This window comes from Phocoena sinus, chromosome 6 (genome assembly GCF_008692025.1).
Source record: "Phocoena sinus isolate mPhoSin1 chromosome 6, mPhoSin1.pri, whole genome shotgun sequence".
NCBI lineage: Eukaryota > Metazoa > Chordata > Mammalia > Artiodactyla > Phocoenidae > Phocoena > Phocoena sinus.
In genome coordinates, this window is record NC_045768.1 from 103,215,276 (window position 1) to 103,230,339 (window position 15,064).

General features: G+C 38.9%; 1 protein-coding gene across 12 annotated transcripts in view; it reads left to right on the plus strand.

The window, feature by feature from the left end:
- Positions 1-9,862, plus strand: part of CDCA2 (cell division cycle associated 2) — a 51,493-nt gene extending 41,631 nt beyond the window's left edge. For all 12 annotated transcript variants that reach the window (XM_032635530.1, XM_032635533.1, XM_032635527.1 and 9 more), the window contains exons 14-15: positions 3,859-4,030; positions 8,139-9,862. In XM_032635530.1, the coding sequence (XP_032491421.1) occupies positions 3,859-4,030; positions 8,139-9,343 (1,377 nt within the window). In that variant the 3' untranslated portion in view covers positions 9,344-9,862. The remainder of the gene's footprint in view (positions 1-3,858; positions 4,031-8,138) is intronic.
- Positions 9,863-15,064: the final 5,202 nt, after the last annotated feature.

The window sequence follows — 15,064 nt, forward strand, 5'->3', positions numbered from 1 at the left end:
TATATCTCAAAGCTGGAAAAGAAATAAAACTCCATTGTAAAAGAGGAAAAAAATCAACAATAAAATACAATGCCAGGGCTTCTCTGGTGGCGCAATGGTTGAGAGTCCGCCTGCCGATGCAGGGGACACAGGTTCGTGCCCCAGTCTGGGAAGATCCCACATGTCACGGAGCGGCTAGGCCCGTGAGCCATGGCCACTGAGCCTGCGCATCCGGAGCCTGTGCTCCACAATGGGAGAAGCCACAACAGTGAGAGGCCCGCGTACAGCAAAAAAAAAAAAAAAAATACAATGCCAGGTAATAAAATGTTTCACTTTTTTAGTGGAAAAAAAAAAAGAAGTCCTTATCTCTTAGAGATACTGTAGGATCTTTAGATGAGATGATGTAATGTCTGGGATTTGCTTTAAAATAATCTGAGGGAAGGGGCTTATAAATGAATCATGATTTCCATGTGTTAGTAATTATAAGAGCTAATTGTTGGGTATGTGGGGTTCAAGATACTATTCTCTCTATTTTTGGGGTGTTGGAAATTTTCTGTTATTAAACATTAAAAATACAGCAATCTGGGGCTTCCCTGGTGATGCATTGGTTGGGAATCCACCTGCCAATGCAGGGGACACGGGTTCGAGCCCTGGTCTGGGAAGATCCCACATGCCGCGGAGCAGCTGAGCCCGTACACCACAACTACTGAGCCTGCACTCTAGAGCCCGTGAGCCACAACTACTGAAGCCGGTGTGCCTAGAGCCCGTGCTCCACAACAAGAGAAGCCTCTGCAATGAGAAGCCCGTGCACCGCAACGAAGAGTAGACCCCGCTCGCCGCTAGAAAAAGCCCACGTGCACCAACGAAGACCCAATGCAGCCAAAAATAAATAAGTATATATATATATATATTAAAAAAGAAATGCAGCAATCTCAGCCCCTTATTTAGAGAGATTTAGAGAGATGGAGCCAGCCACAAGAACTAAAAATGGACCATTAAATAAGTGAATGGCAGGGACAGGGAAATGTTTGCTTTTCACCAGAAGCTTTCCTGTTCAATTTGATGTGTTGCCATGTACATTAATTATTTTAAAATAATTTTAAAGCTACTCTCAGAAAACAGTTTGACTTAATTGTGCAAATAACACAAGAAGTAAGCATTTACTTCTGTTGCATGACCTCCTCCACTGTATGAGAAGAAATACTGGTGATTTGGGAGTAAATAGAAACCTTTTAGGTATAATATCTTCAGTTGTCCTTTGTCTCCTCCAAGTCATAAACCAGTCTCATTATTTCTAGATCATGGGGCTCCCCAAGGATTCCAATCACACATGGCTTCTCTTGTTTATTACAGTCTCAGCAAGGCTTTTTGTATTGGAGTAAATTCAAATTTTACTCCAATAAGGTTGATAAGGTTCTAGCCTTTGCAGGTGCAACCTTCTCTTGGATAAGATAAGCATTGCTAGATAATATTTTCATGACAGACCACAGGTGCTTTCATCTTTTTTCTTTTTGGGTGGTGTCCTCCTGGCCCATGACCATGAAAAAATAATATTAGTCTTTCATCATGGTTAGCAAATTTTATGAAGTTTGTACCTTTTTTTTTCACAATCATTCATTCATTTGTTCACGTATGTTTGTTGAGAAGCCGCTAAGTGCCAGGCGCTGTTGCAGGTGCTTTTACAGTTAATGTAAACAGAGGTTTCCAAAATCCTGCTAAAAGGGTATTTACCTGAGCTATGAATCAGAAACTGTTCTGGAGGTTGTAACCTGATGACATTGATCATAGTATATTAACCAACCTACTAGGGCCTGGGTCACACGGTAATACTAAGAGCATAATTTAGTATTAAAAATATTTTTCTCTGTATCAATACTCAAAATAGTAAGAAGGAATTTAAAAGAAAAAGAATAGCTAACACATAGCCCTTACCATGAATCAAGCCATACTTTCCCCATTTCACATATATCAACATATTTAATACTCACCACAACTTTCTGTGGTGTGTGCTTTTGTGGTTCCCATTTTGCAGATGAGAAGAATGAGGTACAGAGAGGTGAGGTAACTTGCCTAAGATTATAAAGCCGTAAAGTGGCAGGGTCAGGGTTTGAACCGAAGGTGACTAACACGAAGCCAAATGTTTCTCTTGCAGTTCATCTGCGGAGCCCGTCAAGATTTTCGTCTTTGCTTCCATTTCCATTGTCCATGCTGTTATTTTCCCAACTGTTTCTTGGAAGTCAACAGATGTTCCCTGAAAAAAATGTTCGTGGAAAAATATTTAGCCCAGCATTTTTCTAACATATATAGAGGTTATTTATACCGAGGACTTCTTAGAGGATTTAACGTTAAGTGTATATTGTAAATCACTAAGAGGAACATTTATCTTGTACAGTTCTAAAATTATTTTTCCATGGAATGTTTTTTCTTGTTTTGTTTTTACAGGATATCTATAAATATCTCAAGGAACTTACAGTTTTGTGCCACTTCTGTGCTCTTGAATATCTTCCACACCATTAGTTTCTGTGCTGTCACCCAAACGATCTTTCTTAAATGCAAACTCAGATGTCACTCTCTAAATCACCATATGGTGAACCCTTGTGGCTGTCAGGCTCATACTTATTGCAGAGAAGGGCCCTGCTTGCTTTGTTGGCCTCTTCTGCCACTTCTCTGTGGGTTCACTGACCACGTACAGCTAATTGCAGTTCCCCCTTTGCTCTGTGCCACCTCCCTTAGACCTGTTCCGTGTGCCATTCTCTTTCCTTTGAAAAGCCCTTCTGTGCCACTGTCATCCTCAACCAAAACAATTCTCACTTGTTGGAAGACTTGGCCTAGACACTCCATTTCCTGTGGAGCCTGTCTTGAAAACCTCCCGTAGGCCAGGTCTCCGTGTTCTCAATCTGTGTAGAGCCTGTCCTGGTCTGTATGTATTAAAATTAGACCAAGAGTTCCCTAAAGACCACTTCCTGTTTGTTTTTATATCTCATACCTAGCAAATTATTACCTGCACATAGCAGTTTCTCAGTAAATCTTTGAATGGATGCCATTTTCCAGAAGCTATAATTGTTAACAGTGTGTTCCTTATGTTGACCTAAAATCTGGTTCTTTCCAATATTATGACGTTGAATATATTTCATTTTTGGTCATAACAACCTATTATTTCAATACAATGTTTGAGTTTCCCTCAAGACTTCTCCATATGAAACTTTTTTTAACATAGAACATGAGTGCTCAGTTACTGACATGCAGTCAGAATTGAATTGAATACTGCATTCCAGATGTTATTAAAACAGTTTTAATTTTTATAGAAACCTATGTTTTCCATCAGTTATTACCAAACCTCTGTCCCTCATCTTCTACTTGTGCTTATTAAACTCCATCTTATTTTGACCTAGTCATTTTCATCTTGATTAGATCACCTGTTGTTTGAAGCAGCTTTGGGTTATCTTCAAATTTTATGTACACACCTGTGGTTACTTCATCCAGATCTAGGAACAGAAAACAGTCTCCCCTAGTTTCCAATAGATAACTCATTCTAGGTTAATCCTGAGTCATCGTAACCACATCCTAGTTACAAATTCCTCATGTCTTAAGTCTGTCCAGTTCTACAACATCTCACCTATTTTTCACTTACCCAGAACTTACTTTGGCAAATGCTTTGTGGAAATACAGACCATTACTCTACAATTTGTAAATTGAGTTCTGTTTCATATTTTATTTGACTTTGTGTAAGCTACCTAGCCCTTTAGCCCTGACTGAGATTCCTACAATTTTGAATGGAATAACTAGGCTTTAAGTTTTTTTGGTAAAAATTAGTTTGAGTCAACATTGTACATGGAGCTACATCTTTCTCAATTACAGTGTTTTAATACATTTTCTCAGGTTTTAAAAAGTTACAGAAGGAAGAAAGCAAAGGGAAAGAAAAAAAGTGTTCAGAAGTCTTTATATGGGGAAAGAGACATTGCGTCTAAGAAGCCACTCCTGAGCCCTATTCCTGAGCTGCCCGAGGTATCTGAGACGCCGCTGGTTCCAAGCATCTGGAGGATGTGTTCAGGTAGCCTGGCCTTTTCCTGTTGTCGATATTGTATCTCTTCTCTCCTCCCTCTTTGTTGCTATTTCACTCTCTTTTTTCCCTTCTTCCCATTCATTGTGTAAAGAGTATATAAATTTAAAATAGCAACTTTCCCTCCTATTCCCACAAGAATTTTAAGTTAAAGAAGCTGTCGTTTGTAACTTTCACCTAGACCCTTTTCAGAACCTGTTGGACACTCTGGATCCTCCCCCCAGAAAAACTCAGGCACAAAATATTACATATAATTTTAGGGGAAAGAATTTCCTTTCACCTTGTTTCTTTTTGCTTTTTAAAGTGTTTTGGTAAAGTAAAATGAATTGTTTGGTGTTGTAATCCATCACTAAGAGTCAACAAGGTGACGGCTCAGTAATAGGTGTATCTTCTATGGATTAAGAATAAAAATTAAGGGCTTCCCTGGTGGCGCAGTGGTTGAGAATTTGCCTGCTAATGCAAGGGACACGGGTTCGTGCCCCGGTCTGGGAAGATCCCACATGCCGCGGAGCGGCTAGGCCCGTGAGTACCAAGGTCCAGCCTCAGCAGAACAGGATTGCCTGAGGGGAGACGGAGTCGGCGAGGACAGAAGACACAACACCTCTTAGGATGCAGGAATTCTGACAAACTTTATTGCACACACTATACCTTTTTATACTTTCAAAACAATAAACTGATTTTAGTTTATTACTTTATCAATCATCACCATCATTTTCTCAAACCAAAAAGAACCTTTTACATAAGCATTTCACACACGCAGTTTACATAATTTTCTTATTATATCTGTAATTGTCCCTTGTGATTGAGAGCATTTGTCCTTTGTGGTTTCTTCAAAATTCTCAAAAGTCGTCATGTCCTTTTCCTTGGTTCGCTTTGCTTCAGTGCTTTACTCCCACATACTCTGCGTCAGCGCCCTTTTCTTTATACGTTTCGCCTCAGTGGTGCAGGTAAGAAGCCTTGTCACGTCTCACTCTTAGCTTAACCTAAAGACTCTTAAAGCTTTTTAATGTTTAATCATCATTAAATCAAAAGCATTTCATCAAAGCATTCTTAAAACTTCTTAATTTTATTTATATACATTTTCATAAAACACGAAAATATATACTAACAGGTGGACACAATTTATGTGGCCACTCACTACACGTACGGGGAAGCCAAAGCGGTGGGTTTGGGGGCCATGGTGGTGAACATTGAATCTTTAATCTAAACTTTAGATCTTCCTAAAAATATTTACAATAGATCTATTGTCCCTTATACTTATTAATATACAACCCAGGTTTACAGTTTAACTTTAACGTTGCAGCTGTATGTTCCATTAAAAAGTGTTTCATCATAACTTTATTTCTTATTAAACTTCCCTTGTGCCAATACCAATGTACTCCAAATATATCTTGCACTCCCCATTTTGGTCATATATCATCTAACTTTTCCATTAACGTAGGCTGTTGCAATATAAACATTCCTATAGCATTACTTTTAATCCAATATGCAGGTCAATAAGTAGGAACAGCTGGTGTAGTTGGAGGGGGATTTTTAGGTTTTTCCCACTTTACTCTATATTGAAGCCTTTCTTAAAATCCCCCATGAGTAATGGGAATATTAGTACTAATACAAGCAAATACTCAGAGCTTTTATTATATACATGGGAAATTGAGAGAATCCACGCTGTGGGAAGCTTTGTTTTCCCATGACGTACATACCCGTGCCTGCCATGCAAGCACTATTGTTCTCAGCCTTGCTGAGGCACAGCAGCACTTTTCAGGGTCTCAGCCTTGCTGAGTCCCAGCAGTACTTTTCAGGGGTCTCAGCTTTGCTGAGACCCAGCAGTACTCTTCAGGTGGCTCTCCACACGTGAGCCACAACTACTGAGCCTGCGTGTCTGGAGCCTGTGCTCCGCAACAAGAGAGGCCACGACAGTGAGAGGCCCGCGCACCGCGATGAAGAATGGCCCCCTCTTGCCACAACTAGAGAAAGCCCTTGCACAGAAACAAAGACCCAACACAGCCAAAAAGAAAAATAAATAAATTAAAGGAAGGCTCAACATTTAAATAAATAAATAAATAAAATAAAACAAACCTTGCCCTCTGATGTTTCAGTAGAGTTGGCACTGCTAAGCATCTTCTAGAAATAACATTTATAAATTGAACTTGATTACTTGGAAAATTTTGTTTAAAAGGAAGATTAAGTCTGTTGGTATCCTGATTAGACAAAAATTGGATTGGAGTTGCATCTGGTTGGTAATGCTTGAGTTTAAATTGACTAAATCATGATGAAAAGCTGGAGTATGTGTTCATTTCGTGTGTGAATTTTGTATGTAATCATTCTTAAGATAGCTGCCTTTGTCAATCACCACGTATTTATAGCCTGCGTCCCATTTGCAGCATAGCACATAGGATCTATCATAGATTCGAGGACGAATATGGTACATGCCATTATAGACTCTTGGCCTCTGCCTACTTGTTATTTCAGGAACGCCCAAAAGTTTAAACAAACACATGGCCACCCCACATAGACATATTCCTCCGGCCCCGGGGCTCCAGCAGAGGTGGAGCTGTCCTGCCCTAGCCTCTTTCTGTGCTACATCGTGGGACAGGACGTCGGCCACCCCACCTCTTTTAAATCTGGCCTGATGCTGCTTAGCCTTTAGGATTTAGCCATGCTGGCTGCCTTTCCAGGAAAACTCTTTTTTCACCTTACACCTTTACCACCTGGTTTATAACGATCTGTCCACCTCCCTCCCCTGCAAGTTGCCTTTCCCTTGAGACTTATTTTCGTTATATCTGTAGTTCCTAACAGTTTCCTTTTTTCCAAAGATACTTGAACAATGACTGTTAGTGTATATTTTACATCTTGCATCTTATTAGAGAATTTCTTTTCAAAAATACATGAAACACTTTTTATCAGTAACCAATGGTTTCATCTGCTATGAGGGTCTAAAGCCGTTCTCTCTCTCCCTCCCTTCTTTCCTCTCTATTTCTCTCTTCCTCCCTCCATCCCTTTCCCCTACCTTCCTTTTCTAGTATGTTAATTTCACGAAAAATACACGGAATATCAATTTTTAAAGTTGTATAAAGAGCCCAGTTGACATATTGGTTGGTTGATACCAAGGGCCCCCTGCCCTATGTTAATCTCTAGCTTTCTGTGACATGATTGACATGATTTGGATATATACATCCAAATCCCGGATGTATATATACCTTTTCACACTGAAACGTTTTTTGTAGATTTTTGGCTCAGCTTATGTTTTATCTCAGTTTTTATTTTGTTTAAAACATTTTTATACTCCTTTGACCAATTAAAAACTTTATTATGTGAGATAACCAGAGAGATGGCTTCTAATAGTACTGAGATTTAGAACTCATAAAGCCTAGATTCACTTAGGCTGGCTGTGTTATGTGACTTTAAAACCTTGATGATGTGTTTTTCACCTGTGATGGGACACCGTGTGCCAGAAACACAGGGCAGGGCCCACATGGCGTGTCTTCCTGGAGGATGAATTATATTCGGAGATTGGCAGGGAAGGGGAGAGATTTCTAGAATATTGAAACAACCAGGGCTCTATTTGAGAGTTTGGTGCAGTTTAATGTTAATTTTTTAAACACTGGGCATAAGACTTGAGTGTGTTCAGAAGTACCTTTTTAGCTAAGTCCTCAAATTCCCCAGAATTCCAAGTTTTCTCTCTTCTATTTCAAGGGGGAACATTGATGGAAAAGTTTCAGAAGCATGATGTTGCCGATTTCCAGTGATTCGTTTTTCGGGAGATAGGAGGTGTCTCTGCCTCGTGCTAATTGACCTTGTAGAATGGGAAGCACATTAGAGTAGAGGAAGCAATTTCAGATACAGTTCTCATTTCCATGGTCTCAGGTTATATGCTTTATTAATTCATGCATTAAGTACATATTTTCTTAACCTGTGGGGTGAGGAAGAACTGAAAGAGAAAGAACGATGACAGATGGGGACAAGTACAGGGTAGCATTTGTAGGTCTTGGCGATTTCTTTGAAACCTTGACACAATACAATTTGACACCTGTTTGATTTGTGAACGTTTATTTCCACTGTTACTTTTTAATTCGATTTAAACTTATTTACATGCCCATAGATGATTTCAACTCAAATGAGGAACTTGAAGAAGTGAAGCTTCCGAAGAGAAATAATATTTTGCCTCAGAACCCAGAGGATTGGCAGATGGTTCGAGGCTTTAATAAATACGATGTGTCTGAATTCTGCAGCTCTGACATGAAAAGTTCTTCATCACTTATTAATGCTACTTTTGAGCAAGGTTCAAATACAAGTACTATAGAAATTAATGGAAACAAAAATATTCCAAAAGCAGCAATTAAGTTGGAAAGTGAAAATGAGCTAAAAACTGAGACTGAGAATGAAAACAGCCCTGTTTCTTGTCCTTCTGTGACTGAAACACCCATTGTATCAGACAATCCAAAACCTGATTTTACCATGCAGTCCCAAGAACTTACTGCTGCTGGTCAAAACATGGAAAACCTTTTTCAAATCTTTAAAATCTCAGAAGATATAAACATCAAATGTGAAAACCAGGATGACTTCTTAGTCGTTCCAGAAGGAAAACTGCAGACCAAGCATTTAATGCCCGACTCACAAAAAGAATGTGATTGTTCAGAAGATGTCTTAATTGACCACATGAAAGAAAGTCAAAGTCAAGGTGAGGATTTGGGAAGAAACTCCATAGCAAGTAGTCGTGGTGTGAGTTACAGAGAAAGGAAATACAGAAGACAGTCCATGGCTTGTTCTGATGGGCAAAGTTTACATTTGGAAAAAATCGAGAATCCCAAACCTTCCTACAGCGTGAGCAGCTCTGTAGAACTTAGTTTAGAAAATTCCCAACTGTATAAAGATTTATCTGACTCCATTGAGCAAACCTTTCAGAGAACAAAGAGTGAAACCAAAGTAAGACGCAGCACAAGGCTACAAAAAGGTTTGGAAAGCGAAGGGCTGGTGTGGATTTCCCTTCCATTGCCGCCCGCTTCCGGCACCTCCCAGAGAACCAAGAGGAGAACAATAGGTACATTTGACAGCAGAAGATTGGAGAACGGGTCCTCCAGGCAAAAACCTCGTGTGCTGCCTTCCACACCAGGCAAAGAAAACAGTGAGGGCTTTGCTGCTGCTGCTGCCAGTTTACCTGGGAGGAGACGGAAGAGCTTTTGTACATCTACACTTGCAGATCCTAAAGACACCACCCAGTCGAGAGGCTGCAAAAGAACCACCTTTCTCAACCAGAAGGAAGCTCTCCAAGTGACTTCGAGAGAATCGGACATATCAGAGAACTAAAGCAGTAACTGACATTCCCTGCAGAACGTTTTGGCAAGAGAGAAGGTAACCAACCATTCCTGCCTGAAAGAGTCTTTCATCCAAGTTCCCATCCTTTGTTCAACCTCAGTGTTTTAAAAGTTTCAAATAAAATTATTTGAGTAGAACCTACTTTTAAGTAGAAATAAGTGAATTTCTCCACCTTTCAAACTGAAAGCGTTGTATTAAACATGTTCTCCCCACAAATGATAAAAGCTTTATTGGTATTCTGTTAAAAAGGATTGCTTTTAGACCTAACAGCATGTCTCTTAAGTTTTATTTCATGTTAGTACATATTTATCACTGAAGGTTTAGAGTTTCTGTTGTAAAAAAAGCATCTTTTAGAATTGACTTGTTATATCTGGATGAGAAGAGTGTTTTGTTTTGGTCTTTAACAAATTGTTAGAATTAATGTAACTTTATGAAAATTGAAGGTAATATAAGGTTGAAACTGTTAAAGAAAGTGGGGTGAGGTATGTTTTTATTTTAAAAGGTTGCCCCCAAAAAACGGGTTAAAATTTTTAACAAGTAGGAAAGATGGAAATGATAAAATTTGTTTTTTTCCTTTTGGGGTTAAAGTTAAGAGAAGCTTTAATACTATACTTTGTCTCAAATAAAAATTCTATTTTAATAGATTAAAATCAAATCTTAAACATGGGATTTTGGAAAATTCTTTCAATAACCAGAATATTGCAAATCTGTCATTATAAAGTGAATATATAATTTAGAAATAACTAACATGAAAGCATTTTGACCTTCACACAACACTCTTGTATGCTTTGTGGGGTAGGAAGTAGGGGTTTGGTTTTTGGTGAAAATATAAGCAGTCTAGTTGAAGACTCATCTCCCAGATCATTCAGATTAGTCACAGGTAATTTGGGATTGAATTCATGGTTTTCCTTTTAAAAAAAAAATCCAGAAACTCACTTAAAAGACCCTAACAAATTGGTTTACTAACATGAAGCATGGTGGTAGGTTGCTGATTTCTTTTTTAGCATGGCATTTTCCAGGCTTTCTGACTTTTTATTTCACCATACCAAGAGCTAGTACTTTTTTTGGTTTGTCCAGTTAAGCTTCAGCAGTATATCCTATCACAGTTTTGGTGACAGCAGTTTGAAAATCTAAATTGCTATATTTTTAGAATTTGTGAATGCAAGTAAATCATTGTATCATTAAACAGTTGTCTTTGAAATCCTTTAAATCATTAAACTCTCCTACTCCTGTGATAGCAGAAACATGTTAACAAATAGGGCTCTCTATAAATAACACAACAGGGAAGAAAGCTCCTGCTGGGCGCCCATTTCCCCTGCCTTAGATAGAGACTATTTGTTACCTTCTTGGCACCAATAGGTCTGGAACTCCTGCTGCTAAAGACTAATGTATTTTACATTAACACTCAAAGTGATCCCCAATTTCTCCTGCTAAAGGGTAGATTGTTTCAAAAATTCTTTTATCTTTACACGTAAATTATTTATGGGCTTTTCCCCCCATTTATAGTTTGGTACGGTTGGCAAATGTCTACCACTGAAAACAAACCAAAAAAAAAAAAACTTATGAAGCTTTTTGGTTTTGGTCATAAAAAAAAAACTTTCAGAAACATACAATGTTAGAGGGTTTTGTTTTTTAAAAATTTTTTGTTGTTTGTTCATAGGAAGGTTAAAATTACTGTTATTTTCTACCATTTTTACTGTATGATATATGATCTAAATTGTATTTGAATTTTCAGAATTTCACGTGCTTTATTTCCCAAAAAGTGCTAGTGAGGATGAAGGAGACATTTTGGTCTGTGATTTTTTTTTGGTTGTGATTTCTTTTGGCTTGGTTTTTCCAATGTAAAATTGTTCTCATTTTCAAGTATCTGCAGTTAGAAAGATAAACACTTTACAAGTTCTATTCGTTTTAAAATATTTCACTATGAATATTTTGTTGCTATCTGTAAATAACAAATGGGCTGTTTTCCTAAAAAGAAGTCTTGAGAAATCAAAACAACTTGGAGGTCTATCCACCATCTATTTGTATCATAAAATTTGTGAAAAGTTAATGATTTCTGTATGTCATCATGCTTGTGTGTTTTTAACTGTTTCTTTTCATTAATGGCTAAATCAAAAATTTGCCTTATCTTTTCTACCGCAGTAACCCTTGACGGTTTGCCTTAGAATGGCTTCTACTTTTATCTTTTCCTGCTCCCATAGATTCTTGCTTGTTCCAGAAGATGGCAGCATGACATCTGAAGTTCTCATCCTGTGTGCACTACCTTAAACCAGGGCGGCTCTTCACTGTTGCTACGGGTGCTTCCCCTTAACTTTTATTTTCGCTCATTTTTATTACAAAAGTCCTATGTGTCTACTGAAAAAAGTAGAGAACCGTGCATAATGAAAAAGTGTCTTCCCTCCACCTAATGCAAGCATCCTGCAGCTACACCTTTCTCTCCCCACCTTTCTAGGTGTCAACACCAGTAACAGCAGGCAAACCTCTTCCAGACCCTTTGCCTGTGTAAACATAGGTTTTGTTGTTTTCTAATGGGATCGCTCTATGTTCCATTTTGCAAGTTAAAATTTTTATTCAACATAATACCATTGTGGGGAGCCCTGGTGCCATTGCAGTCTTTTTAACCCCTGCATAGAATGATATAATTTGGATATCTATGATGTAGTTAGCCATCTCCCTACTGATGGACGCTAGTTGCCTCCAGTTTTTTGTAATTGAAAATTATGCCACACTGGGCCTGCGTGACGATGTAAGATAAATTCCTTGAAATTAAAATTAAGTGGTTATTCGGTTCTTTTCTCTGGATCTGACCTGGCAAACACGTTGCTTCCATTTTCTCTCACTGAATGCCTCCACCCCCCCAACGCCCAGACTTCAGCTGTAGACCTGGCATAACAAGGAGGAAATACTTAATAATGCCTGATTTATGCTTTGTATTGAAAGAGCTGTTGTTTTCCTTTTCCTTTTTAAAGTCAGGTTTATTGAGGTGTCATTCACCTACAGTAAAGTTTACCCTTTTAAGCCTAGCAGTTTGAATGTAACCATGACACCCCCTGCCCCCAGTCAAGGGGTAGAACATCCTCATCACCCGGAAAGAAGTTTCGTCCTGCCTCTTTGCAGTCAGTCCCTCTCCCCCAACCCCAGCCCCTCACAATCACTCATCTGAGTTCTATCCTTTTCCAGAATGTCATATAAATGGAACCATACAGTGGGTATCCTTTTGTGTCTGCCTTTTTAAATTTCGCATAATGCTTTTGAGGTTCATCCATGTTGTATAAGTGATTGGTTCCTGTTTGTTGCTAAGTAGTATTCCATTTTATGGATGTATCAACAGTTTATCCATTCACCAATTGATGGATATTTGGGTTGTTTCTATTTTCTGGCTATTATAAATAAAGCTGCTATAAACATTCACATATGGATCTTTTTTATAGACACATGTTTTCCTTTATCTTGGGTAAATACCTAGAAGTGGGATTCCTGGGACGTATGGCTGGGGTCTGTTTAAGTTTTGAAGAAACTGCCAAGCTTTTCCATAGCAGCTGCACCAGTTTGCATCCTCACCTGCAGCATATTGTTTCAGTTGCTCCACGATTTCATCATCACAAGGTGTTGTCAGCCTCGTTCCTCGTAGGCATTCTGGTAGGTGTGCAGTGGTATCTCAATGGGATTTTGGTGTGTTATTTCCCTAATAACGAATGATGTTGAACATCTTTGTTTTCCTGTGCTTATTTGCCATTCTTATATCCTCTTTATTGAAGCGTCCATTTAAACCTCTTGCCTATGTTTCCTTTTGTTGATATTGTTGTCTTGTTTTTGAGATGAAAGAGTTCTGTGTATATTTGGATATAGTCCTTTATTGGATATGTATCTTGCAAATATTTTTCCCCAGTCTGTGGATTGTGTTTTTTCCTAGAGTGTCTTTTGAAAAGCAGATTTTAATTTTGATGTAGTCTAATTTATCCTTTTTTTTTTAATGGATCATACTTTTGTGTCCTAAGAAATCTTTGACTAACTAACTCTAGGGTACAAAAATGTTCTCCTGAATTTCTTCTAGAAGTTTTAGAGTTTTAGCTCTCAGGTGTTAGATCCACTTTGAGTTAAGTTTTGTACAATGTATGAGATGAAGTTGTTTTGGGTTTTTTTGTTTGTTTGTTTGTTTTTCGCGGTACACGGTCCTTTCACTGTTGTGGCCTCTCCCGTTGCGGAGCACAGGCTCCGGACGCGCAGGCTCAGCGGCCATGGCTCACAGGCCCAGCGGCTCCGCGGCATGTAGGATCCTCCCGGACCGGGGCACGAACCCACGTCCCCTGCATCGGCAGGCGGACTCTCAACCACTGCGCCACCAGGGAAGCCCCTGTTTTGGGTTTTTCAGTGGAAGTCATTCAGCACCATCTGTTGAAAAGATTTTGCATTCCTTATTGAATTACAGTGGCACCTCTGTTGAAATCAGTTGACCTTGTATGTGTAGGTCTATTTCTGGACTTGATTCTGTTCTATTGATCTCTATGTCTGTTCTTAAACCAGCATCACACCATCTTGATTACTATAGGAAAGCTTGCCTTCCCCTTTACTGTGAATCTATGTCATAGTTTTTGTTTAAAGTTCTTTTTGTGAAGGAGGAGGCCAGTAGAAGCAAAAGATTGACCAACCAATTCTATGTGGAACCTACAATTACACCCAGACATACATTATCGTTTAGGGCAAAAAGTCAGTAATAATAAGCTATCAGAAATATGGGCAGGAAACCAACTTTCTTGGGGTACCTATACCTATACTCAGCCCAACTTCTCATATAAATGGGTTTGCTACAGTTCATGATTTAAAATTGTCACCCTGAGATGCTAAGATTTAGTCATTGAGAAAAATTCTCCTCTTGACCACTGTGTAATATATACCAGTAAGAAAATGAAATGCGTTGAATTAAAATAAGGTTCAAAGTTGTTTGCTAAAAATTAAATTGTCTAATAAGTCTGATTCAATTCTTCTCATAAATTAAGATTTTTATTATAGTTTGGTTTAGTATAAAAATTGTTGCTGTCCTTACTTGGAAAGTAGCCTTAGCATTTGAGAATTATTTCTTAACATGGGAAAACTTCCCTGCATCAGGTCATCCCAGGTGAGCAGATCATAGATTCATTAGTACATGTGCCAGGCATTAATTTCTAAATGTGATCACTGCCTTAAAGATGCTCAATTTTCTCTAAAGGGTTGGGGGAGTACAGAATTACAATACAGGGTATGATTATAAAGGAATGCCCAGGACCACTCCACCCTCAAGTGGCACCAACTTCAGATCAGGTAAGTTTGTCTTGTTTCTTTCCGGAAGAAGTGATGCTTGAACAGAGTTCACTTATAGGAGTTTTAGAGAAATGGGGATCCCAAAGCAGCATTCTATTGCAAACGTCTTTTCCTTATTATTTACTGAGACTAGGCAGTGTTGAGTTGGCTTCATCTCACACACATTTTTAAGTATTTTTCTTCCCATTATATTCTAACCTATGAATACATCTGGATGAAGCATGGATTCAAAACTAGAGATTGTGGGGCTTCCCTGGTGGCGCAGTGGTTGAGAGTCTGCCTGCCGATGCAGGGGACGCGGGTTCATGCCCCAGTCCAGGAAGATCCCATGTGCTGTGGAGCGGCTGGGCCCGTGAGCCATGGCCGCTGAGCCTGCGCGTCTGGAGCCTGTGCTCCGCAACGGAAGAAACTAGA